The sequence below is a fragment of the Neovison vison genome, chromosome 6 (genome assembly GCF_020171115.1).
Source record: "Neovison vison isolate M4711 chromosome 6, ASM_NN_V1, whole genome shotgun sequence".
NCBI classification, from domain to species: domain Eukaryota; kingdom Metazoa; phylum Chordata; class Mammalia; order Carnivora; family Mustelidae; genus Neogale; species Neogale vison.
In genome coordinates, this window is record NC_058096.1 from 210,246,472 (window position 1) to 210,273,315 (window position 26,844).

Consider the following 26,844-nt stretch of genomic DNA (forward strand, 5'->3'; position numbering starts at 1 on the left):
GTGTGGTTGAAGAGGGGGGTGTGTGTGTGAGAGTGGGAGGAAGTGAAGGCAGGGATGGGATGGGGGCAGATCGTGCAGGGCTTATGGGCCTTGAGGAGGACTTTTGCTTTTATTTTAAACCAGAGGAAAGCCACTGAAGGATGTTAAGCAAAGGAGGGCCATAATTTAACATATTTAATTTTTTAATTTTTACTTTTTTTTTTCCTGTTTTGGGGGGTTGGGAGGAGGGAAGGGAGTGAGAGAATCTTGAGCAGGTCCATGACCAGCTCAGAGACAGACACAGGTCTCTACTTCACAACCCTGAGATCCTGACCTGAGCTGAAATCAAGGGTGAGGATCAACTGGCTGAACCCCCCAGGTACCCCAATTTAACATACTTTAATAAACTTAAAATACAGATGTGTACAGGCTATATTTATATCACATATTTATAATTTTATTATATATTAGAAGGACATGCACATGACATATATCAATAGGATAGCGTTATGGGCTAAATTGTGTCCTCCCCAAAATCAAGTTGAAATCCAAACCCACAATACTTGAGAATGTGACTGTGTTTGAAGACAGGGCCTTTATAAAGATAAGGCTAGAGGAGAGAGGGCCTGATCTGGGTGCTGCGATGAAACGGGCAATCCTGGGAGGCCTCATGGAGGAGATGAAAGCTAACCTGCATCTATGAGTAAAGAAGAAGAGATATGGACGCACAAAGAGATACCAGGGATATGCACTCAGAAAGAAGACCATGCGAAGACACGGAGAAGTTGGCTCTCTGCCAAGGAGAGAGGCCTCGGAAGAAACCAACCCTGACAATGTCTTGATCTCAGATTTCTAGCTTCCAGAACTGTAAGAAAATAAGTTTCTCGGGGTGCCTGGTGGCTCAGTCATTAACTGTCTGCCTTTGGCTCAGGTAATGATCCTAGGGTCCTGGGATCGAGCCCTGCATCCAGACACCTGCTCGGCAGGAAGCCTGGTTCTCCCTCTCCTACTCCCGCTGCTTGTGTTCCCTTTCTTGCTGTGTCTCTCTCTGTCTAAAAGGTAAATAAAAAATCTTAAAAAAAGGAAAATATATTTCCCTTGTTTATATGTAATAATAAGTTAATAACTACATATATATAAACATAAATTAACATATTTATATTTGTAGTTAGTTTGAATATAGTGGGTTATCGGGCTACAGTATGGATTATGGGATTATAAAATGTTATGACTAAATTTTCTTTATTCTTTGTAGCTCCCAAGAAGCCCACACTGCAGTTAGGATTATAGGGACAGGAAATAGGTTAATTGGTTTCTGGATTAATATCCCAGCCTTGCCCCATACTACCTACGCAGCTCATCCTATCGGAATAAATTCCTTGGTAGGTTTCTCTAATCAGGTTTCTCTGGTCCTGCCTGAGGGGTCAGAAGCAATTCATTTCTGTTTCTCTGAGTTAATGACAGTTTCCATTTGTCAGAATGAAACAGTGGTGGGTGGTTGGAAAAGACGGGCAGGTGATATGTCCACCTGTTCTTGTGCATAGAAATAACTTATTTTTGGGCTCAAGGATTCTGGTTAAGAGCAAAATTACAAGCAGAAAAGAGGAAGGTGGCTGTAGATGTCCACAGTCCGCTTCCAGGGGCTTAGGTTTTGTTCTCTGGGATGTTTTACAGGGAGAGGATGTCATGGGATTGTATGTTTCGGGTTACCAAGGACTGTCCGGGTCCACCTCTGGGGGGGTGTCTGGTGTAGTTCAATAGCACCTCCTTTCAGTCTTAACGTTGTTACTGTTTGAAGGTCAGTTATAAGGTAACTCTCCACAAGCAGTTCTCATGGGGTTGGGGGGTGATTCTGCCCCCTTTGGGAACATTGGGCAATGTCTAGATGCATTTTTGGTTGCCACACTGGGTGTTTGCTTCTGGTGTCTAGTGAATAAAGGCTGGGGTGCTGCTAAATAGCCTATGGGGCACAGGGTGGCCCCCATGACAAAGAAGGATCCTGTACTAGACAGGACATGGACAGAGAAATGTCCCTCTGGGAGCTTGTCACATATCGTTCAATGGGTTGTTTTCTCTCATTAGGAACATTGAGCCCTTCACCTAAACATGGATTTAATTCAGTGAACATTCATCACTGCTCTCTACATAACAAGCCCATACTGGTGGGCTTTTCTAGAGAAAAATAATTCATGATTGCCATCTGTATGGGTATCCAGCCTGGGGGGGAGACAAGGACATGACCGTCAAGACACAACACAACATGTTAGATACCAGGATAAGGCAGGTTCAAGAGACGGGAGTAGTGCAGAGGAGGGAGGGTTTGACTTTGGTGCTGTGGTGGAAGTGGGCAGTCTTGGGAGGCTTCACAGAGGAGGTGAAATTTGAACCATGTTGAAGCATAATATTTCACCCCGTGGCTTGGGGGTGGCATTCCTGGCAGAGGAACAGCCAATGCAAATGCTCAGAGGTGAGACTATAGGGCCCATTGGGGGAGGGTAAATAGTCCTCCACGGGGTACTTCTATGCCAGGTGCCCCTTCGGGCACATGAAATCACATTATGAGATCTGTAACTCCCTTAAACAATTCAGTGTAGGCTGTTCTCGTGGGCTGAGCTGTGCTGTCACTGAATTCACACGAAATCCTAATCCAGTACCCCAGAAAGTGATCAGAGAGCATGTGGAGCTACCGGTGTGCTTTGTATGGCTTGCACTGTGGAGTTTTGCAAACTTTCTACAAATTGTGAAATTCAGAAGAAACTCCTGGTGACAAGGCAAGCGTGAACTTGTGTGGTTGGAGGTCGGCTTCCATCCTCTGCCCGACCCATTCTCAAACATGGGGGATTTGAGTTCTGATCTTCTTTGGGGGAGGAGAGGAAGTGATAGGAACTGATTGTCTCATGACACTTTCTCAGTTCAGCATGTGATTGGTTTTCCACAATTTGATGCTTTTACTTGGGACCTTTCTGTGTTAGTACAGATCAGCTGTACCCCACGTTTACAGGATTGGATTTTAAGACCCCAATTGTCATGCTATAGCAGTGATAACGATAGGGCAGCTATTGTAAGACCAAATTTAAAAATTGAAGGTATTCATGCAACCCACCCAATTTTTGGCTTCTCTTGAAAAAATAGAAAGTCTGGCAGCACTGGGACAATTAATGGTAACAATCCATTCTGTCATACACAAGCTGTAGCAGATGCTGTAGACATCCTAACTTTATTCGCTTGGCACTCTGGGGTTCCTTATATGTTGATGGATTCTCCTGCAAGCAATGGCAACTCTCTGCCTAGGAGAACTGCCTGCAGAGAATGTGTTGGATTGGTACACTGGGCAGAATGGTAGGGCCCTCAACCACTGATGGATCAGAGTGGTGCCCTCTCCTTGGATGGGAGAGCTCAGTGAGATGAGTCATGGTTACCTCCAGCAGTGACTTACTCACTACCATAATAATTAATGCCTGTATTGGCTGTCTCCTCTTCCTTGTCTCATTTCTTTTCTCCCGTACTGGGATGGTTAATTTTATATGTCAATGTGGCTAGGTCATGCTACCCAGATATTGGGTCAAACGTGAGTCTAGGTGTTACTGTAAAGGTATTTTTCAAGACAAGAGTAACATTTAAATCAATAGACTTTGAGTAAAGCAGAGTACCGTCCACCATTGGGTGGGCCTCCTCCAATCAGGTGAAGGCCTTAAGAAAAAGACCGCCTTCTCCCAAATAAGAAGGAATTCTGCCTGTAGCCTGTCTTTGTCTGCAGCTACAACATCAACTCTTGCCTGGGTCTCCAGCTTGCTGGCTAGATTTTAGACTTGTTACCTTCCACAATCGCAGGAGCTAATTTCTTAAAATCTCTGTCCTTGTTTCTCTCTCCATTCCCCTGCCTGCCCCCCCACACACCATATTGATTCTGTTTCTCTGGAGAACCCTGACTAATACTGATGCTTTCTGTAGTCACCCCCAAATAAACTCCTTACAATTCTCTCAGGGACTGCATTTGGGTGAACCCCAACTGAGACCAGGACAGAGCAGCCCCCAAATTGCAAAGAAGGGTCTTCCATGCTGGAGAATAGAAAGCCTCCACTTTGGGAAGATTTTTTTTTTTAAGGAAAAGACTCAAATGACACAGTCTTAGGGTAACAAACCCATTTGGAAGGAGCCTTTTGGTGACTCTCCTCATTACTCATACAGCGATAGTGATCGGTGTGTCTCAGACGTTCTGAATACAGCCACCAAGTGTACCTTGTATGTTTCCCTGCACGACGTCATTGCAATGGATGTCCACTGAGTTCATGTGGGTGTTTAAGCTGAAGATCTGTTCTTCAGAGCAATTGTCTGTAACAACTCGAGTTTCAATAGCTGGTGAGAAAAGCAATATGCAAGCTTGTCATTATTATAGGCTTTAAACATGCATAGCAATATGGACAGGTGACAATTACTGAATGTCTAGGACATGCCAGGCACTGTACTTGTCAAATAACCTGTGAGGGACCCTTATTCTAATGAGGAAACTGAAGCTCAAAAGTTAAGTAAGACTGTAACTCTTGAAATACAAGTTCTCAACTACCGTTCTCTAGCAATCATCTTCTTAAAAAATTTTAAATTTATTTACCTGTTGAGAGAGAGAGAGAGAGAGAGAGAGAGTATGAGCAGGGGGAGGGGCAGGGGGAGAGAATCTTGAGCAGGCCCTGTCCTAGGCATGAACCCTGCTGTGGGGCTCGATCTCACGAACGTGAGAGCATCACTTGAGCTGAAATCAAGCGTGGTAGCCTAACTGACTGAGCCATCAAGGGGCCCCCTCTAACAATCATCTTTGAAACAACAGTTCTGTTTCTAGGAATTTATTCTCAGAAAACAGTCATGGGTGGGAGGGTAGATTTATCTACAAGAAAGTTCACAGCAGCAGAGATGATAGTGTGAAAAATAGGAAATGATCTAAATGTTCAACAAGGAAGATTGATTTAGTAATTGATGGCTTATCTCTATAACAGGGAACCATGCTTCCGATGAAAATAAAGTCACAGGAGAATTGCCATCAAGAAACAAGATCATGAAAATATTTAACTTAAATATTAGCAGATGGCTGAAGGCTGGCTGTGGGTTTGAAATTGTTGAAACTGGGTGATGGGTACATTCCTCCTGTGTCTGTCTATTCCCTGATGAGGGGAATGAAACCCAGTGAGGTGAGGGCAGTGGTCTGTCCCATCAGTTAGGGCCTGGCCAGGTCAGGAAAGATGAGAGCTTATTGTAATATTGAAAATGGTTTAATTTTGAGTAAAATGAATGAATGAGTCCTGATTCTAGTTAATGAATGTGTCCTGACTCTAGTTTTCCAAAAAGGTTAAGCATTTAAAAATTTATAGGGGCACCTGGGTGACTCAGTGGGTTAAGCCTCTACCTTCGGCTCAGGTTATGATCTCAGGTCCTGGGATTGAGTCCCGCATTGAGCTCTCTGCTCAGTGGGGAGCCTGCTTCACCCTCTCTTTCTGCCTGCCTCTCTGCCTACTTGTGATCTCCCTCTCTCTCTGTCAAATAAATAAAATCTTAAAAAAATTTATTATTATTATTTTTATAGAGCATAAACTATCTTAGCATACAAATTGGTAAAGCAAAATGATTAGATAGGCATACATTGATCCTTAGATATCCTTGGGTTGATTAGAAACACAGCAGTGTTTCTGGAGGCCAATTTGGTGAGATGTATCAAAGTCTATAAAATGTTTCTTTTCTCCTTGATCTAATGATTCTTCCTCTATGAATCTATCCTAAGAAAATACAAAAAAAAGAACACAGTTAAATTTTCAATGGTATTTTTCATAGGGTTACTTGGCAACCACCCACATTCCCCAAAATAGGGAACTACAGTATAAATAAACATACAATATAAGTAAATTATATACAATGCAATTTGATAAACCATTGAAAACAATAACGTAGGGAATGATGATGCATATAATTTACACAGAGAGATGTTGGTGATGTAATAAGTAAAAACTGTATGTCCAATGTCACAAACACAGCAAATATGCATCTGTATCAGACATGCATCTGTGTGGTTATAGGATAGGAAGACTGGGCTGTGGGCAGATTTTGGCTGGTCTAAATTTAGTTTTGTTTATGTGTTTTTTTCCTATTTTTTAAAATTTAACACTTGGCTTTGCTATGATATTTTATTTGTTTTTATTTTTTATTTTTTAAAAAGATTTTATTTATTTATTTGACAGAGATCACAGATAGGTAGAGAGGCAGGCATGGGGGTGGGGAAGCAGGCTCCCTGCTGAGCAGAGAGCCTGATGCAGGGCTCCATCCCAGGACCCTGGGATCATGACCTGATCACAAGACAGAGGCTTTAACCCACTGAGCCACCCAGGCGCCCCTATTTTTATTTTTTAAAAGAGCGAAATGATTACTAAGATCAAGCTGTTTAACATGTCCTGTCACGTGGTTACATTATGAATATGTATGACAAGTATGATAAAAGTATTTTTATTTCAAAAATATGCAGTAAGATGTTCCTTCTGGGATGTAACTGTGATATGGGCCAGTAGGTATTAGGCGTTGGATTAAAAAAAAAACAAACCAAAAAAATTACTTTTAAGCCCAAATCCCAGATTCAGGATTGGAAACAGCAGTCTTTTCTTTCTTTCTTTTTGTTTTTAAAGATTTTATTTGTTTATTTATTTATTTGAGAGAGAGCAAGTGAGAGAGCAGAGAGAGAACGAACAGGGGAGGCACAGAAGGGAAACCAGACTCCCCACTAAGTGGGAACCCGACACAAGATTTGATCGCAGGACCCCACGATCATGACCTGAGCAGAAGGCAGCAGCTTAACCAACTAAGTCACCCAGGCACCACCTTTCCTTCCTTCTTCTTTTTTTTTTTAAACAGGTCTATGGAGCTCTGATTAATGTGAAAGAAATTGTACATAATACAGTACACAATTTGATGAGTTTTATTGAGTGTATATACCTGTGAATATATTATATTCCTATGAAACCAATGCCATAATCAAGATACTGAACATGTCTCTCATCCCCAACAGTCTCCTCAAATATTCTCCTTCCTCCCCCCATCACTATAGATTAGCTTGCATTTTCTAGAAGTCTATACAAATGTACTCAAGCAGGGTATTTATTTATTTTTCTAATTGTGTAACTCAGACTCCAGCTTATAATTAGCCCCTGTGTGTATCAGGCCACATCCTCTTCTTACCCACAGTACTGTTGTGGATTTTCTGGATTTTTTGCTCTGGGGATTTCAAGGCAGTGTCTAGAGCATCTGTTTCCAAAGTCTGGAGAACACCTGTGGCCCAAGATGCGACTTTTTCCTTCTCTCCCGTTCCCAGCAGAGTTTTATTAGCGAGAAGTGACTCGAATGTCTCAACAACACGTTGCAGCTTTGAAGATACAAAGAGTAAGAAAACAAATCCAATCTGATAGATCTCACACCCGGAGGGAATGTAGAAAGCATGAGAAGGCAGCTTCTGGAGCCAGAGGACCTGGTTTCAATTCACCATTGACCAGCTGTGCGAACTTGGAAAAATCACCCAATTGCTCTGTGCCTCAGTTTACCCAAATTAGGATGGACACAGTAAAAGGACCCCATAGAATTTTGGGGAATATTAAATGAATTAAGAGATGCTACCTTTTTGAACAGTCTCTTTGGCTGCTACACACCAGATGAAGGTTTGTTATTATGAACATCTTTTACTGACAGGGGAAGTGGTAAGGTTGCCAGAAATAGACCAGTGGTTCTCCATTAGGGCGATTTTGACCCCACAGGAACATTTGGTAATGTGTGGAGACATTTGGATTGTCATCACTGAGGGATGCTACTGATATCTTGTGGGTGGGGGCCAGGGATGCCGCTCAATGCCCTGTAACACACAGGACAGCACTTCCCCGCCCCCTCTGGAAAGTGACCCAAACTCAGGTGTCAATGGTGCCAAAGCTGAGAAAATGTGAAGTAGAGTTATAGCTCAAAAGACATTCTAACTGGCCTTTTTAAGTCAAGAAATTTATCTATGAAGTAAAACAAAGAGACAAGCCAGAGGGGAGAAAAATGAAGAGCCAAGGTGAAGTTTTATAAATATCTGTGTAATATAATTGTAATATAGGTGACTTGAAAGATGATTTCTATGCAAATCCCCACATCCTTGTACTTAAAGTGTGGTCCTTGGACCAGCAGCATCAGCATCACCTGGCAGCCAGTTTGGAATGCAGTCTCTTGGGGTCCTGAGTCCAAATCTGTACTTTAACAAGCTCCCCAGGGGATTTGTTGCACAGACACACCCCGGAGATATTGCAAGTTTGGTTCCAGACTCTGACAATAAGGTGAGTATTGTGGTAAAACTATTCAAATAAAGTTTTTGGTTTCCCAGGACATATAAAAGTAAGTATGTAACAGCATTTTGTCCAAAAAACGTACAAACCTCACATCACCCGGTGCTCATCATGGCAAGTGCACTCCTTAGTCCCCATCACCTATTTCACCCATGAGTCCTGGGTGATGTGTGGGAGTGTTGAGCCACTATATTTGACACCTTAAACTCATATAACATGGTATGTTAACTAACTGGAGTTAAAATAAAAACTTAAAAAAAAAAGCCGATCAAATTAAACAATGTGCAAACCTTAACTTCAAAAATACCTTATTACTAAAAAATGCTAATCGTCACCTGAGCTTTCAGCGAGTCATATCACTGATCACAGATCACCACAACCAATTTGATAATAATGAAAAAGCTTGAAATACTGTGAGAATTATGACAATGTGCCACAGAGACGTGACATGAAGTGAGTCAACACTGTTGGAAAAGTGGCACCAATAGAGTTATTCCATACCAGGTTCCCCAAACCTTCAATTTGTAAAAATCGCAATGCAAGTACAAGAAAATGAACCACAATGACGTGAGGTATGCCTGTATGTTAAAGTGCTAGACAGGATGGGGACTTTGTCTCACTCACAAAATTGCACCTAGAACAGTCCTTGGTAAATGTAGGTGCTCAGTAAGAGTTCATAGGTTGCATGAATGCTCTTGGGAAAAAAAAGGCTATCACATAAAAGCATTATAAGCAGAGCGATCTATCAAAAGGGATGGGGAACATTCAGAACCAGGGTTCAAGTAAATCTTTTCAAGGTTTTGCTCTTTGGCTCTGAGTCTTTGTGAAAATTCTGAGCTGAGTTTGCTAGTTTACAATAGCAACCTCCATTCCTGCCCAATATGACAGCAGAACTCATCTTGGTTTAAATTGATTTGTACATAGTAGGCACCAAAGTATTTATGCTTCAGAATAGCTATTGAAGTGTCTGATCCAGCATGAAGGTTTTGTACCTTTTCCTGGTAAGGCATTTGTTAATTGAGGTGAACGTCACACAACATGAAATGCCCCCCTTTAAAGTATACAATGCAATGGCCGTTTAGGATATGCACAGTGTTGTGCAGCCACAACCTCCATGTAGTTCTAGAACATTTCCATCATCCTGAGATAAAACCCATTAAGCAATCACTTCCCATTTTTCCTTCCCCTGAGTTCTGGAAACCACTAATCTGCTTTCTGTGTCTATGGATTTGCCTGTTCTGAACAGGTAACATAGAAATGGAATCCTACATTGTATGACCTTTATGTCTGGCTTTTGGCACCCTACATGATGGTTTCAAGGTTTATCCATGCAGTAACATGAATTAGAACTTTATTCCTTTTTATGACTGAATAATATTCCACCGTGTGGATATACCACTTTAAAAAAATCCATTCATTTACTGATGGACATTTGGGCTGTTTCTTCCTTTTGGATACCATGAATAATGCCGCTGTGAACACAGGTTTGCTATGGTATGTTTTGAGTCTCTGCTTTCAGTTCTTTAGGGTGTATTCCTGGGAGTGGAATTGCTGTGTCATACGAGACCCAGCATATGTTTAATTTTTGGAGGAAACGGGCAATGAAACTTCATAATGAAATGTTCCTGTTAATTACCTGATTGTTCACTACTTCCATGAACACTTATTGAACTCCCTTTGTGGGCTTGGGCTGATTCCTGCCCTCAGGAAGCTCACTGTCTAAGTGGCAACAACACATCATGGAAATGTTGTGAGTCCGCCAGAGGTAACAATGAATAACCTGGATGGAGGGTGTACTCTGGGCCAGGCCACTGTGTTAAGTACTCTACGTATAGTATTTCATCTAACCTTCCTTCCAAGGAGAAAGGTGCCATGAAGACCCCCCATCTTACAGATGAGTAAATTAGTCTTGCAGAGTGTGATGGTGAATTTTATGTGTTGACTTGGGTGGGCCAGAGGGTACCCAGATATATTTGGTCAAACATGATTCTGGGTGTGTCTATGAGAGTGTTTCAGGATGAAATGAACATTTGAATGGGTAGATGGAGTAACCAGATTGGCCTTTCCAATTTGAGTGGGCCTTATCCATTCGGTCCAAGGCCTGAGCAAAACACGATGTCTGAGTAAGAGGGAATTACCTCCCTCCTGAGTGCCTGACTGGTTGATTGCTTTGAGCTAAGACACTGTTTCATGTTTGTTTGTTTGTTTTGGTGTTGTTGTTCAGGCTTGCCTGAAACATCAGCTCTCTGTGGTCTCAGATCTCTGAGTTTGAACTTGGAATGACCCTATTGGTTCTCCTCGATCTCTAGTTTGTTCACAGCAGATCTTGGGACATGTCAGCCTCCATGATCGCATAAGTGAATTCCTTATAACAAATCTCTTTTATCTATGTCTCTTGTTGGTTCTTTCTCTGGAGAACCCTAATACAGAGGGTTGTGTCATTTTGCCCATGTTACCTGTCACTGTGATGCTATGATTTAAACCTCTTCTGACCTCCACAGAAGAACATGGGGAAATGGATATAAACTCATATGGAAGGGTTTAGGGAGACCGTCCGGTGGGATGTGAAACCTGGATTGAGTCTTGAGCAGAGAAGGGTAGAAGAAAGCCAGCCAGGTGAGGAACTGGGAACAGAGTTGCAGGCAGAGAGAACAGCATGTACTTGGAGGCCTGGAGCTTGGAGGGCAAGATATGAATGGTCCCTCTGGAGTAGATCAGGGTGGGGGTGGGGAATAGGGAGAGGAAAGGATGAGCCCATTCTGCTAGACTCTAGGTTCTCAGAGACACTGGTCATTCTCTCTGTTAACATTCAGAGTCAGTTTATAGACACTAAGTGATTACTACCTAACAGGCACTTCTTTTTTCATTTAATTCAATTTTGTTTTAATTCAGTTAATTAGCATATAGTGTATTATTAGTTTCAGAGGTGGAATTTAGTGATTCATCAGTTGCATACAACACCCAGTGCTCATTACATCATGTGCTGTCCTTAATGCCTCTCACCCAGTTACCCCATCCCTCATTCCCCTCCTGTCCAGCAAACGTTGGTTTGTTTCCTGTGGCTAAGAGTATCTTATGGTTTGCCTTCCTTTCTGATTTTGTCCTCTTTCTCCCCTCCCTTCTTTTATGCTCCTCTGTTTTAAAAGGCACTTTCTTTTTTTTTTTTAAAGATTTTATTTATTTATTTGACAGACAAAGATCACAATAGGCAGAGAGGCAGGCAGAGAGAGAGAGAGGAGGAAGCAGGCTCCCCGCTGAGCAGAGAGCCTGATGGAGGGCTTGATCCCAGGACACTGGGATCATGACCTGAGCCGAAGGCAGAGGCTTTAACCCACTGAGCCACCCAGGCGCCCCGAAAAGGCACTTTCTTGGTCTGTCTTTTTTAGCTGCCTATCATATCCATTCCCCTTCCCCCTTCTTTTACTAACTGAATGAATTCCTTAGATTTTATCTGGATCATGTTCCTCATATACAGACCACAATGTCCCAGCTTCCCTTGCATCTAGTTTTGGCTGTGATACCTCCAACTTCTGGGTTGTTGCTTTAAGACATATCTCCAAGGAAATTATTACAACTTCATTAGCATATAATTGAGTGAGTGGATGTATCCCTTTTCTCCACTCTTCCCTGCTCACTTTGTGCTCTAGAGAGATTGCCCTGGACTCATCTCCCCTTTACCCACCAGTACAAATGCCACATTTGCAGCAGCCCAGTTTTGGTCATGTCATTGAGGACAAGATGCCAGGAGATGGTGGAACAGAAGTTTGGAAAGAATGTGGGTACCCTTAATGGCCTTATGGAGAGGAGTCCTTTCACCAGTGTGGACTGTTAACTCAGGAAGTAATAAAGATCCATCTTTTTAAAGCTATTGGATATTTGGGTCTCTTTGTTGTAGATCAGCATACCCTAATATAATTTCACTTAGACTGCCTTTCTTGATCTGGGATCATTCCTATCTTTAGGGGGTAGTATACACACATGTGTGTACATGTGCACACACACACATCCATATATACATACACACTCTATCGCTACTATGAGATATATAGCAATATACATATAGTGATAAATAAGGTGAGATACATTTGTATATTTCGCAGTTATACATAATATAAATTATATGTTGCAGAGTATTACTGTGTTACAATTAATTTCTATTATATTATAATTAAAAACTATTATATTAGGCTATGTTACATACCATAACATAGAATACATAATATATATGACATATCACACACTTATGGTACACAGATGACATACAATATATAGTAGACATATAATATATAGTATCCACATCCACTTGCTAATTTTGGGCTTTGTAAACATTTGTTACCTGGCTGGGCTCAAGGGCTGGGCTTGTGCTCATATCATTCATGGCTTTGGTTGTCGCTGAGGAAGTGGCTTCTGTAAAAAAACATCAAGGGAAGTTACTGTTGGAACCGAGAGTAAAAGGGTGGAGAGGTGGACAGAAAGGTGAATAGAAGGGCTGATCTCATACTATATTTTTTCTTATTTAATTTTAATTTTTCAGTGTTCCAAGTTTCATTGTTTATGCACCACACCAGTGCTCCATGCAATACATGCCCTCCTTAATACCCACCACCAGGCTCACCCATCCCCTCACCCCCCGCCCCTCCAAAACTCTCAGAGGGTTGTTTCTCAGAGTCCACAGTCTCTCATGCTTCATCTCCCCCTCTGGTTTCCCCTAATTCACTTTTCCTTTCCTTCTTCTAATGTCCTCTGTGTTATTTCTTATGTTCCACAAGTGAGTGAAACCATTTTTTAATTTAAAAAATTTTAATTTATTAATTAAAAAAATGCCAGAATCATTAACACACAGCATTGTATTAGTTTTAGGTGTCAATATAGTGATGCAACAGTTCTGTACGTTCCTCGGTGCTCATCAACATCACCTGTCCCACCCATCCTTCCACCCGCCTCCCCTCGGGCAACTGTTGGTTTGTTCTCCATAGCTAAAGGTCTGGTTTTTGTTCCTTTTTTTCTTTTGAACTCATACTTTTTTTCCCTGAGGATTAAAAACCATTATTCATTTTTAAAGAGGTATCACGTGATCAAGTGAACTCATACTTTTATTCACTGGCAAGGTTGTGCTCTTTGAGGGATCAGAGTAGAGTTCCTTAGCATGGTGTACAGCAGTGTTTTTCGACAGGACGTCATTTTGCCTGCAGGGGACATTGGCAATGGCTGGAGACATTTTTGGTGGTCACAACCTGGGGTGGGGAATGTTACTGGCATCTAGTAGGTGGAGGTTTGGGCTTGGGGTGCTGCTTAATACTTGCAATGCACAGGATGGTTCCTGACCACAAGGAATTATTAGACCCCAAATATCAATATTGTTGTGATAGAGATATCCTGGCATAGAGGATGCGGGAAAGTGTAAACTTCAAATTCTTTAATTTGGTCTTGGCTGGACATTACAACTGAGATGGCTGATGGATCAGAAAACTAGATACTTCAGATTTTAAAATTCAGCCTGGCAGGGAATTACAGCTGAAATAAGAGTATCAGTTTTGGGTCATTAGCCCTTAGTGAGACCTTTGTGTGTTTCTTGCGCTTTGTGAGGACCACCATCTCTGTTTTAGAAAGATGAGGAAAAGCCAGTCAACACTGACATCCAGTTACCTTCAGTCTGAGGTTATGTCTATATTTCTTCTATATCCTGGTTTTCAGCCATGTCTATTGGCTAGACAAGGATGAAGAGCTTTCTTGTAATAGCAAAAGTTTTGTCTTGAGTTCAGGGATTTTGACTTACAACCCTGAGTCTAGAATACATTTGTTGTCAAAAACAGCACTTTTGGCTGAAAGCTGCATACTTTTTTATGGGGGCTTTCTTGGACCTCCAACCCTGGTGACAACTAACTCCAGATGGACTCAATCTATGTGAGAATATTTGTAGTTCACATGAAACATTTAAATATTTTCTTCAAAGTAGAGCACAACACAAGATGAAGAAAAAATAGATATTGACACACTCATACCTATGGTTGTGCAGTAGAGATTTATTGTGTATGATCTCTGTGCCAATATACAATATAGATGTAGAGTTAATTATGTTTGTTATCCACCAATCAATATATTGGAGCTTTGTCCTTTAGGGATAATTTTCAATAGTACCAGTTATCATAATGATCAAATCAAGGCCTATGTAATCTGATGTGTATATTGCCATGCTTATTGTTTGATTGTTAAAGATCCATGAAATGCACTTTTCATTTTCCTACTTTAACTCTCTTATTTTGCCATATCTCTTGAAATAACACCTAGTGAATAGAGGAAAACATGTTTGACTTTAAAAGGAGTAATTAGGGTGAAGATGGCACTGCCAAGTGATAGTCCGGACGAAAAGGACTGTCCCTTAAAATTGGGAAAATAACCAAGAGCATTTCTTTTCCTTGTACAAGAGAGTGCATTTAACAGATCAACACCAGGACCCGGGAAGAATTCCAGTTTGTACATTGTCAGTAGAGGTGCCTGTTGCCTAGTAAAAGGCTCATTCACTTTGGGTTCAATCATGTTAATTCACTCAACAACTATTTTTTTTGCCTATTTTTAAAAATTTATTTTCAGCATAACAGTATTCATTATTTTTGCACCACACCCAGTGCTCCATGCAATCCGTGCTCTCTATAATACCCACCACCTGGTACCCCAACCTCCCACTCCCTACCTCTTCAAAACCCTCAGATTGTTTTTCAGAGTCCATAGTCTCTCATGGTTCACCTCCCCTTCCAATTTACCCAAACTCCCTTCTCTCTATCTCCCCATGTCCTCCATGCTATTTGTTATGCTCAACTATTTATTGATTGGGTTAGTGGTGGGCTTATGGCCCAGCAATCCCTACCTACCAGCTTGTGCTCTTGTCTCTCACCTTCCCCATATTGACTCCAGCTCACTTTTGGGGCTTATGCACCTCCAGGACCCTGCTATGGGCTCCAGCTTGGACTTGGGGAAATATGGGAACCTGGGCTTGAATCTTGCAGGAGCACTACCTATTGGTGGGAATTATAATCTTGATACTAAACAGTTGCCTGAACTTCCCTATGGCCTTTTTAGTAGGAGCAGGGAGGTTTTTTTTAATTTAAAAATTCAGTTAATTAATATATAGTGTATTATTAATTTCAGAGGTAGAGTTCAGTGATTCATCAGTCTTATATAACATCCAGTGCTTATTACTTCCTGTGCCTTCCTTAATACCTATCATCCAGTTACCCCATTCCCCCACCCCACTCCCTTCCAGCAACCCTCAGTTGGTTTCCTATAGTCTCTTCTAGTTTGTCTCTCTGATTCCATCTTGTTTTATTTTTCCCTCCCTTTGCCTATGCTCCTCTGTTTTGTTTCTTAAATTTCACATGTGGGTGAAATTACATAATTTCTTTCTCTGATTGACTTATTTTGCTTAGCATAATGCCCTCTAGCTCCATCCATGTCATTGCAAATGGTAAGATTTCATTTTTCTGATGGCTGATATTCCATTTTATACACACACACACACGCACACACAACACACACACACACATATATACACACACACACACGTACATACCACATCTTCTTTATCCATTCATCTATCAGTGGACATCTGGGCTCTTTCCTTATCTTGGCTATGGGAGACATTTCTGCTATAAATGTTGGGATGCATGTGCCCTTTCAGATCACTACATTGGTATCTTTAGGGTAGATACCTAGTAGTGCAATTGCTGGGTTGTAGGGTAGCTCTATTTTCAACTTTTTGAGGAACCTCCATACTGTTTTCCAGAGTGGCTGTACCATTTTGCATTCCCATCAACAGTGTGAGGGGGTTGCCCTTTCTCTGTATCCTTGCCAACGTCTATTGTTTCCTAACTTGTTCATTGTAGTTATTCTGGTCATTCTGACTAGTGTGCAGTGGTATCTCATTGTGGATTGTTTTTCCTTTTTTTAAAAGATTTTATTTATTTATTTTTCAGAGAGAGAGAGAGGGAGAACAAGAGAGGGAGCACAAGCAGGGAGAACAGCAGGCAAAGGCAGAAGCAGGCTCCCTGCTGAGCAAGGAGCCCGATGTGGGACTCGATCCCAAGACCCTGGGATCATGACCTGAGCCGAAGGCAGACGCTTAACTGACTGAACCACCCAGGGGTCCCTCATTGTGGTTTTGATTTGTACATCCCTGATGTTGAGCATTTTTTCATGTGTCTGTTGACCATTGTAAGTCTTCTTTGGAGAAATGTCTATTCATGTCTTCTGCCCAAGGAGCAAGGATATATATATATATACACACACACACACACTTACTTACACACTTTGAAGAATCAGATGAAATACGAACTATATTAGCAAACATTTGTGGGCACTGTCTTAAGTGCCCTGTTTGTAGTGTTTCATTTAAACCTCAATTAATCCTTGCAACAGCTCTGTGAGGTATATAACCTGGTCTATATGCTCATTTAATGAAGTAATTAATTTCTTTTTTTCTTGATGAGCCTGACTATGGGTTTATTTCTTGTTTATCTTTTCAAAGAACCCACTCTTAGTTTCATTGACTTTTTTCTATTGCTTTTTTTGGTCTTTCTTTAGTTTATTTCTCTTCTGATCTTTATTATTTCCTTCCTTCTACTAGCTTTGGGCTTTGTTCTTTTTTTTTTTTTTCCTATTCCTTTAGGTCTAAGGTTTTATTGTTTGAGATTTTTCTTGTCTCTTGAAGTAGGCCTGTATTATTATAAACTTCCTTCTTAGAACTGCTTTTACTGTTTCTGACGATTTTAGGTCTGAGGCTCCTGGCTGGAGCCTTAGTCTTGATCTTGGGGTAATGGGTTCAAGCCCCATGCTGGGTGCAGAGATTACTTAAAGCCACTATTTCCTTACTGATTTTCGGTCTGATCTTTCCATTTATGTAAGTGGAGTGTTAAAGTACCCAACTATTATTGAATTACTGTCAATTTCTCCCTTTATGTCTGTTAATATTTGCTTTATATATTTAGATGCTCCAATGGTGGGTGCATAGATATTTGCAATTGTTGTATCCTCTTGTTTGGTGGGTGCATAGATATTTGCAATTGTTGTATCCTCTTGTTCGAGTGATTCCTTTATCATTAAGTAAGGACAATCTTTGTAAGTATCACTACCCCAGCTTTTTGTTGTTTGTTTACATTTGCATCCTTGGTGTGTTCATGGAAAGAGGTGAGCTCAGGATGTTCCTACCCCACCGTCTTCCCCAGTTACATCTCCCACATTTCTTGTGCATAGATTTCTCTGTCTATGTGGTTTCCATGAGAGTGCTCATGCTTATACAATATGGTGCTTCCCCCTCAACACAGATCTAAGGGTGGGCATATAACTCAAACTGGACTAATTGGTACATTTCCAAAGAACTTATAATTAAGTCCAAAAGAGAGTCCATTGATCTCTCTTTGGGTGGTTTGATCATTAACAATGTAAAATTTGGACTTCTCAGTGGGTGTATTTCCTGTTCTGTGGACTAAAAAGGCAGAGAAACCCCGTTTACAATGAACAAGAAGAAAGGAGCAGACCCAAAGAGTTTCAGAGCCTGAAGTGTCTTGATAAGAGTCTCTATTTCAGTTCATTCTAGAAGCCCTGCTTTGTTCTTGTTCTTGAGTTCCAAGACACACCCATGCATCCTTATCATAAACTCACCTTTTCTGTTTAAGTTAGCTTGAATGAGCTCTTTTTTGAAACTCAAAGAATCCTGTCTCCGTTAGCACCTTGTTACCTCTATTTCCAAAGTCCACTTGTCTTATTAGCCCCCATTATTTCTCTAAATTTCCTTCTTTCTTTTTGTTTCCTCTTTCCATCATCCAGAAAATGGAAACATGTACTAACCTCTCTATACACAACACACACACACACACACACACACACACACAGACACTTATCTGGCATTAGACTCAATGAAAAATATATAGAGAGACAAGAAGACAAGAATTTCCTTACTTTGACAAGTGTTTTCACTGGAATTCTGGAATTGTGGAGCCCCAGAGAGAAGTTTGTATCCAGGATTACAGTGACAGTAGAAACCTCCATCAGTATTCTGACATGCAGCATTTGCTCCACAATATATACTAATGGGTGGTTTACATTCATCAGTATCTGGAACACAAAAGAGGAATTTGGCCATTAATTTGACAAAGATTTATGGAACATCTAATATGTGCCAGAGGCCATACCCTTTCCACCCAATCTGTCCTGGTTTTCCAGCACAACTCATTTAAGTTAGTGGGTTGTCTTTGTTCTTCCCTTTCCTCTTTGACTTTGGTTGGATTCTCTGAGAAGTAGACACTGAGACAAGAATTCATGTTCAAGTACTTTATGTGAGATGTGATCCCAGAAAACCCTGGAAGGGAAGTGGTGAAATAAGACCGGGAAAGCCAGGCAGAAAGTAAACAGGGAAGTTTCCGCTGTGGGCAACTGGGACTCGATATCCCTGGGACCCTCTGGGAGGCAGCGTAGAGGTCACGCTGCAGAGTGACTCCCCAAGGGGTGAGGGGGCTGGGTTATTTATCTGCCAGATCTTTTTTTTTTCCTCTTAAGTTCTTATTTAAATCATAATTGGTTAACACATAGTGTAATATTGGTTTTGGGAGTAGAATTTAGCGATTCACCAGTTACACACGACACCCAGGGCTCATTACAAGAAATGTCCTCCTTAATCCCCATCACCCATCTAGCGCATCCCCCACCCACCTCCCCTCCAGCAACCCTCAGCTTGTTCTCTGTAGTTAAGAGTCTCTTATGGTTCCCTCTCTCTGTTTTCCCAGCTTCCTCTACGCTCCTCTGTTTTGTTTCTTAAATTCCACAGATGAGTGAAATCATATGGTATTTGTCTTTTCCTGACTGGATTATTTTGCTTAGCATAATACACTTTAGCTCCATCCATGTCATTGCAAATGGCAAGATTTCATTCTTTTTCATGGTTGAGTAATATTCCATTGCATGCATACACACCCACAAACCCACACACCACATCTTCTTCTTTATCCATTCACAGTTGATGGACATTGGGGTCTTTCCATAATTTGGCTTTTGTTGGTAATGTTTTTATCTGCCAAATCTTATTTATCGACAGAGAAGTGCTGGCAGGGATAATTAACTCTCCGGTACTTCCACCTGTTTTGAGCATGAGCTGAGTGGTCTCCAGTAGACAGAGAGAGCCTTAGATTTGGTGTGCAAAAGAATGGCAAGTGCTGAGAGCAAATAAGTGGGAAATTGACTATGTCTGCTGTTATGAGCCATATGTATATCTCTTCATTTCAACATGTTGAAACCCTAACTTCTGGTGTGGCTGTATTTGGAAATGGGGCCTCTAAGGATGTAACTGAGGTTAAATGAGGTTGTAAGAATGGGGCCTTGATCTGTTAGGATTAATGTCTGTAGAAGAAGAGACGAGAGAACTTTTCCATCTGCCTGACCACTATGTGCACAGAGTGAGGAAAGACCGTGTGAAGATAGAATAAGAAGACAGGCATCTTCAAGCCAGGAAGAGAGGCCTCCTGAGAAAGTAGAACTGCCAGAACCTTGATCATGGGCTTCCCAGCATCCAGAACTGTGAGAAAATAAATTCCTGTTGTTTAAGCCACCCGGTCTGTGTTTTGTCATAGCAGCCCAAGAGTAATACATTTGCTAGATTAACTAATTGAGTTAGAATGTCTTGATTAAGTCAATGTGTCCCCAGTCCTAAGGGTCACAGTAGCCCCTTTGTAAATGTCAGGTGGGTAGCGAAGATGTGTGATTTCCCAAACTGGTATGGCAAACATGGAGCTGGGAATTTTCAGATTGTGATATAATAGAGCAGATGCTCTCGGTTGTCTGTTCAACCACCGTTCTGTTTTGAGGAGGCTGTCTTGTTCCCATCACCCAGGCACTCTCTCTCCAGCCTCCCTTCCAGCTTTCATGTCTCATCCCCAGCCAATGAAGAGTAGGGATGTTCTTCCTGGGGCGTCTGCAAGAAACCTAAGTCTGAGACAGAAGTCACTGCAAAGGGACGAGACTCAGATTGGCTTTGGGATTTTTGTTTGAGACCCTGTAAGCTTGAAGACAGTTCTGTGATCACTGGGGTATTCACTGATGAATCACTTGGTTAAGAGGATGGAATGAAAAAGCTCCCTCCGAGGCAGGATAGAACCTACTCGTTAGAGCCAAAAAAATACAAGATGGTGCATTCATGGAGAGAGACATTAGCTATGTGGGCCAGTTTGAAGAAAGCATGTGAGAAAGTTCTCCAAAAAACCAACAGATTAACAAGTGTGAAACAAGGAAGTACAGAAACCTCAATGTAGGGGGAAATGAAGGGAAGAGGAAGCAGGGGTGAGCAGTGAACCTGGAGATAAAGTTAAAATTAAGGGGGAGTGTGGCAATGGAGATGGGGAGGGGTTGAAATTATGGTATTTTAAAGATCTTATCTCTTCACTGGGGGAGCGGAAGTGAGGGTGAAACGAAGGATCTTTTTAAAAAAGTACCAGTATAATTAACATACAGTGTTATTTTAGTTCGAGGTGGGCAATATGGTGATTCAACAATTCTGTATGTCACTCAGTACTCATCATGGGGAGGTTGCTTTCACTCCCTTCTCCTGAAATGATGGGACAAACAATGCACCTTGAAAGGGGAAATAATTGATGAGTTAAAAAAAATAGTAGAGAAACACATGTTTGAGTATGAAGTTAAGAGAACTCGGTAGTCATAAATGGGGTGGAATAGTGTATTAGGACTTCCAAGTAAATAAAGGGAAATGATGGTGTGCCTGTGTGGCTCAGTTGGTTAAAGCATCTAACTCTTGGTTTCAGCTCAGGTCATGATCTCACAGTCGTGAGATTGAGCCCCATGTTGAGCTCTGCTGGGCATGGAGCCTGCTTGGGATTCTCTCTCTCTCCCTATCCCTCTGCCCCTCCCCCCTCTACTTGGGCTCTTTCTCTTAAAAAAAATAAAGAAGAAATACTGATTTCATGAAAACATTTCTTTCTTGACGAGGGTGGAGTTGTTAAGTTTTTGTTTTTTTTTTTTAGCAGTGCACATTATTGGTATTTGCCTCCCCATGGTCCTTATGCTGTCTTCCTTCCACTCCTGCCTCTGGATGGTTTGAAAACCGTCCCTTACCTTTGCATGTAGCCAAGGGAAATGTGAAGAATTCCTCCCCGTGCATAGAGGTGTATCCATGTTTGCAAGTACAATGAGTGCTGTTGACACAGTCAGCATGCCTGGGGCAGTCACAAGAAGCTGCAGGGAGAAGGAGGGGCAGGTCAAACATCCGCAGGGGTTAAGAGAAGTCCTGTTATCATTTGACTTGGCCTCCAGCCGGGATCTCATTAGGGTGAGGAAGCCTACACCCTTTGTCTCTTTTGAGATCTCAGTACATTAAAAAATGAGAGACACCAAACCCAAGTTACAGAAAAAAGTGAGATTCTTTTGCATGATAAAGGACAGAGGTTGGTGTTAAATTAATTTTAACACAAAAATTTCAAGGTGATGAAATTGTGCTATTCTCAGGATCACTGCAGAATTTATAAAAGGGGGAATGAATTGGTTAAGACCCTGGGTTCGATTCTGACTCTGCCACTTACCAGCTGTGTGTCTTTGCACAAATGTCTTAACCCCTCTGTGCCTCAATACCCTCATCTGTAAACTGGGTTATTGTGAAGAGTAACTGAATTAATACATATGAAGTGTGTTGTGTACAATACATATGAATAAGACTATGAAGTGTGCAGTGCCTGGCACATAGAAAGTATCAGCTAGGATTATAAAGATTCGAATTTGTAAGGGTCCACAGGAGGTATATCCTGATATGGGTACACATGATCTTTGTAACCCTATGTATAACTTCATTTGGACAGGGAGACAGGAAAGATCTCAATTGGAGACCTCTTGGATTCGAATGAACTGAGCTGAGGAAGTATCTCGAACTTTGGGTCCAGTGGAGAAATCTGAGAACTGTGCAGTGTTCGTGGGGAGAGGGAACCTGATGGGGGACACAGCAGACGGTCTGGCTACTCAGAAGGCATCCCCCGGAGGTTGGCTAGAAAGGCAGAATCTCAGGCCCCATGCTAGACCTGCTGAATTAGAATCTAGTGAGATGTCCAAGGGTTTAAAGTTAGCCTGATGTCATCTTGTTCATCTTTTTTGGGAGGGGGCTTGCTTATGATCAGAATGGAATGGTTACCATCATGCTGTGTGTCTTGCCACTGGAATGCTCACTTCGTGAGACTTTGTGCGTTTCAGCTGCTGTTTTATTCCTACATTGGGCACATGGTGGTTACTGAAAGCAAATGAATAGACAAAGGACTGTAAAATAAAAAGATATATTAAGGGGCGCCTGGCTGGCACAGTGGGAAGAGTATGTGACTCTTCATCTTGGGGTCGTGAGTTTGAGCCCCATGTTGGATGTAGAGATAACTTAAATAAATGAAACTTAAAAAAAAGACATATTAAAATTTGATGTAATGATGAATTAAAAAGAATGACAGGAGCAAACATCCCTGAGTTCTACTGCCAGAACAAGACCCTTTGCTCTAGCTCCGTGCAGGATATGAATGGTTCCAGGTGTGTCCTTGGTCTACACATTTCCTGGTCTCTGGCTGTGGAGAAGTCAGGCATTGAGCACTTACCTATGGACTTTTGAGCCATAACTTCTGATAAACTCAGCAGAAAACAGAGTCCTGGAACAGGGAAGCAGAAGGGAGACACATGAACTGAATGAGGAAAGATTCCAGGACATTCTTCAAGGGCTGTGTGTCAGTTATCCATGGCTGTTGATCCCAGTCCTTCATGCACAGGAATTGAAGTTACCCTAGTCCCACCTGAAATGGAATGGCTTACAAAATGTAATGGCTTAAAACAGCAATGACCGGGGCACTTGGGTGGCTCAGTGGGTTAAAGCCTCTGCCTTCGGCTAGGGTCATGATCCCAGGGTCCTGGGATCGAGCCCCACATCGGGCTGTCTGCTCAGCGGGGAGTCTGCTTCCTCCTCTCTGCCTGCCTCTCTGTCTGCTTGTGATCTCTGTCAAATAAATAAACAAAATCTTAAAAAAAAAAGCCAGCGATGACCATTTTCTTACCTCTCATGGTTTCTGTGTTTTGGGAATCTGGGAAAAGCGCAGGTGGGTGATTCTGGTCAGGGTTTCTTATACAGTCGCAGTCAGGCTGTGTCTGGGGCTGGAGCAGCTGGGAACTGGATAGGAGCTGCCATCCCTTCACGTAGCCTCAGACTTGGGGAATTTTGGTTTTCCTCCCAACATGATGACCTCAGGCATGCAGACCCCATGGTAATTCAGAGCTCTAAGTAGGGGTGCCCCAGGCAACAAGACTCATCTCCCATTAAGATCCAGCCCTGGGACACCTGGGTGGCTCAGTGGGTTAAGCCTCTGCCTTCAGTTCAGGTCATGATCTCAGTGTCCTGGGATCGAGTCCCGCATCGGGCTCTCTGCTTGGCAGGGAGCCTGCTTCCCTGCTTCCTCCTCTTTTCTCTCTCTGCCTGCCTCTCTGCCTACTTGTGATCTCTCTCTGTCAAATAAATAAATAAAATCTTAAAAAAAAAAGATCCAGCTCTGGAAGTCATGCAACTCTATTTCCACCATATTTTCTTGGTTATAAGATTCAAATGGAGGGGGATTGGTCCTCTTCTAGAGGGAGGACTGGTGAGATTCTAGAAACATTTCTTGGAAGGGGAGTATTTTTTTTTTTTGTCTTCTTGGGAAATTCAGACTGCCTTTACCGTGGTTGATAAAGTGTTCTTTTCTCTTCCCCAAACCTTTCTACCTGCTGGTGGGGTCACCAGCCACGTTCTTGTTTCTGCAAAGACCTGAAGCTACTGGATGGATGGGTGACTTCTCTTCCCCTTTCCTGAGAAATCTGATAACACTCTGATTGTTAGTTCTCTCTTCACTTTCTTTTCATTTCCTTATTATATACTAATGTCTAGAATTATTTGCCATTTGTAAGGACAATATTAACAGCTGGTATGGTGCAGGAATTGGCCAATCAGAAGACACTAGAGATGCTTCTCTGTTGCAGCAGATATTATTTTAGCTGCTGAATTGTGGGGAGGTGGGTGGAATCTCAGGGCAGGGTCTGGGCTGGCAGGAGTGTGGTGGGAGCTAGTTCTGGGCAATGATTATTTACAAATGGTGTGGGAATATTTCAATATGAACAACCAATTAGTGGCTCTTCTCAATTAGTGGTGTATACTGGTTGACACTTACTCTGGTGATCAGTCACCTTATTTGCAACTTTGGTTACCCCCTGAGAAAGTGGGTTGTGCAGATAAATGGATAAAGAAAATGTGGTGTATATATACACAATGGAATGTTATTAGGCCTTAAAAGAGAAGGAAATCCTGTCATTTGTGGCAATATCTATGAAACTAGAAGACATTACTCTGAGTGAGATAAGTCGAACACAGAAGGACAGATACTGCACAATTCCACTTACATGAAATATCTAAAGTAGTCAAACTCACGGAAGCAGAGAATAGATTGATGGTTGACAGGGGTTAGGGCATAACGTTTTGTTGCATAAGGTGAATAAGTTCTAGACTTCTGCCATAAAACGTAATACCTATAGTTAGTAACAATGCTGTGTTGTGCACTTCAAGATACGTTAAAAGAATAGATCTCATGTTATGTGTTCTCACCAGACGCACGCACGCGCGCGCACACACACACACACACAGACACAGAGGGAAATTTTTGGAGGTGATGGATATGCTTGATGACTTCATTGTGGTGATGATGGTATTATGGGTGTATGGTGTATGCATACATATAAACTCATAAGATGTACACATTAAATGTGTGCAATTTTTTAATGTCTTGATTATACCTCAATAAGGCTAAAATTAAAAAAAAAGAAAAGTGTTTCCTGGTAATAGAAGGGTCTCTCTTTATCAAATGATAGGTGATAGGTGTAGGTCAGGGTGGACTAGGTAGGTGGGACTGGGGTCATTTCAATTCCTGTACATGAAGGATTGGAATCAGGTGATTGAGAACAGTCTGAGGCTGAGAGTCTGGAGAAGATGGGGCATGTGTGTCTTCCCTGGGGAAGCTCAGGAGATGTGGCAGCTGGTGTCTCTGAAGCAAGACTTGGAGGAGATGGGAATTTTTGGAGTAAAATGCAGCATGCCCTATGATGCAACCACCCCTCCACCCTGCCTACAAACACACCAATGAAACCTTCCTTGGAGAGAGATACTATGTCTTGGAGAGAGGATTTCCTTGATGGGGGGTTGGGCAAAATACGAAGGCCAGCCTCAACAACATCTAAAGGGAAAAGAGCCCTTACTACATGCCAGGCATTATTCTAAGCACCAGGCACACGAATTTAATTCAGCTTTGCAACGACTTTAGGAGGTGAGTGCTATTAGCATGATCCTGGTTGTGAACATTAGGAAACAGAGGCACAGAAGGGCTAAGGTGTTTGTTCCATTTCCCAGAGCTAGTTAGTGGCAGAGCTGAGATTAAACTCAGGTGTGGATCCCTACTGATAACCTACCACACCCCACGACCTCTCTTGCAGAAATTCTGTACAAGCTGTATGCCTAAGGGCTGGTGTTGAGATTGGCATGTTTCCAGGACAGTGACTTAGGGCAAGGGTGCCTTTTCTTCCAGTAGATGTAGTTCCCTAGATGTTATAGCCCAGTAGGAGGTGTGATAGGTTACTTGGTTATTTGGGGGCCATCTAGACCAATGGCCAGATTTGGAAGATAAAGCCCTATGGGCTTAGCAGTGACCCTTAAGTGTGGGAGGGAGGGCAGTACTAACTTTTTTTGGTTCCCTGTAAGAGTTTCTGATTGCTGACAAATCACCCCGAATTTTGTGGCTTAAAAACAACAGAAATGTATTTCCATGTAGTTCTGTAAGCCAGACATCCCAAGTTAGTCTCGCTGGGCTGACATTAAGCTATCAGCTGGATTGCCTCCTTTTGGAAGCTCTAGGGGAAAATCCATTTCCTTCCACTGCCAGCTGTCAGAGGTGACCCGCATTCCGTGCTCACGGTCTCCTCTCCCATCCTGAGCCAGCAGCACAGCACCTTCCTTTCTCGAGTCCTGCTTCCGTCTTATCAGGACCCTCATGATTGTAATGGGCCTGCCTGTATAATCCAGGATAATCTCCCCATCTCAAGATTATTAGCTTAATCCATATCTCTAAAGTCCCTTTGACCATGTGAAGTTCTCAGGACATGCCACCCCCAAATATGCTGCTTTGGCATCTTGGTTATTTGGAGCGGAAGCCACCTGAGAAACAGCACATGTAGGAAGGGCTTTCTGACCTCGTTTTTCCTACTTGAAATCAGGCCATAAAATCTCCCCTGACAAGGCTGCCCTCCCTGTGCCAGGAAGAAAAGAATGTCCTTATCACCAGAGGCTGAGAATGAACAGAAATGGATGTGTACAAACACACTCATTGAAACAGCCCTTGTCTTCCTCCAGTTTGCCCTCTGACAGAACTCCTAGTCACTTTCTCACAACTCACTATTCCTAACCCCTTTGCCTTGTCGTTTCACAAATTCATATCTTTGT

The 26,844-nt window shown here is 42.1% G+C and overlaps 1 protein-coding gene across 4 annotated transcripts in view; it reads right to left on the minus strand.

Annotated features, from left to right (window-relative positions):
- ADGRE3 (adhesion G protein-coupled receptor E3) overlaps nt 1-26,844 on the minus strand; it is a 48,630-nt gene that overhangs the window by 18,764 nt on the left and 3,022 nt on the right. For 2 of the 4 annotated variants that reach the window (XM_044255306.1, XM_044255304.1), the window contains exons 2-7: nt 22,937-22,987; nt 21,429-21,548; nt 18,270-18,425; nt 12,655-12,725; nt 7,189-7,372; nt 4,219-4,335 (exon numbers count right to left, since the gene is read on the minus strand). In XM_044255306.1, coding sequence (XP_044111241.1) covers nt 4,219-4,335; nt 7,189-7,372; nt 12,655-12,725; nt 18,270-18,425; nt 21,429-21,548; nt 22,937-22,987 — 699 coding nt within the window. The remainder of the gene's footprint in view (nt 1-4,218; nt 4,336-7,188; nt 7,373-12,654; nt 12,726-18,269; nt 18,426-21,428; nt 21,549-22,936; nt 22,988-26,844) is intronic. The other 2 variants (XM_044255305.1, XM_044255307.1) reach the window with 2 other exon arrangements.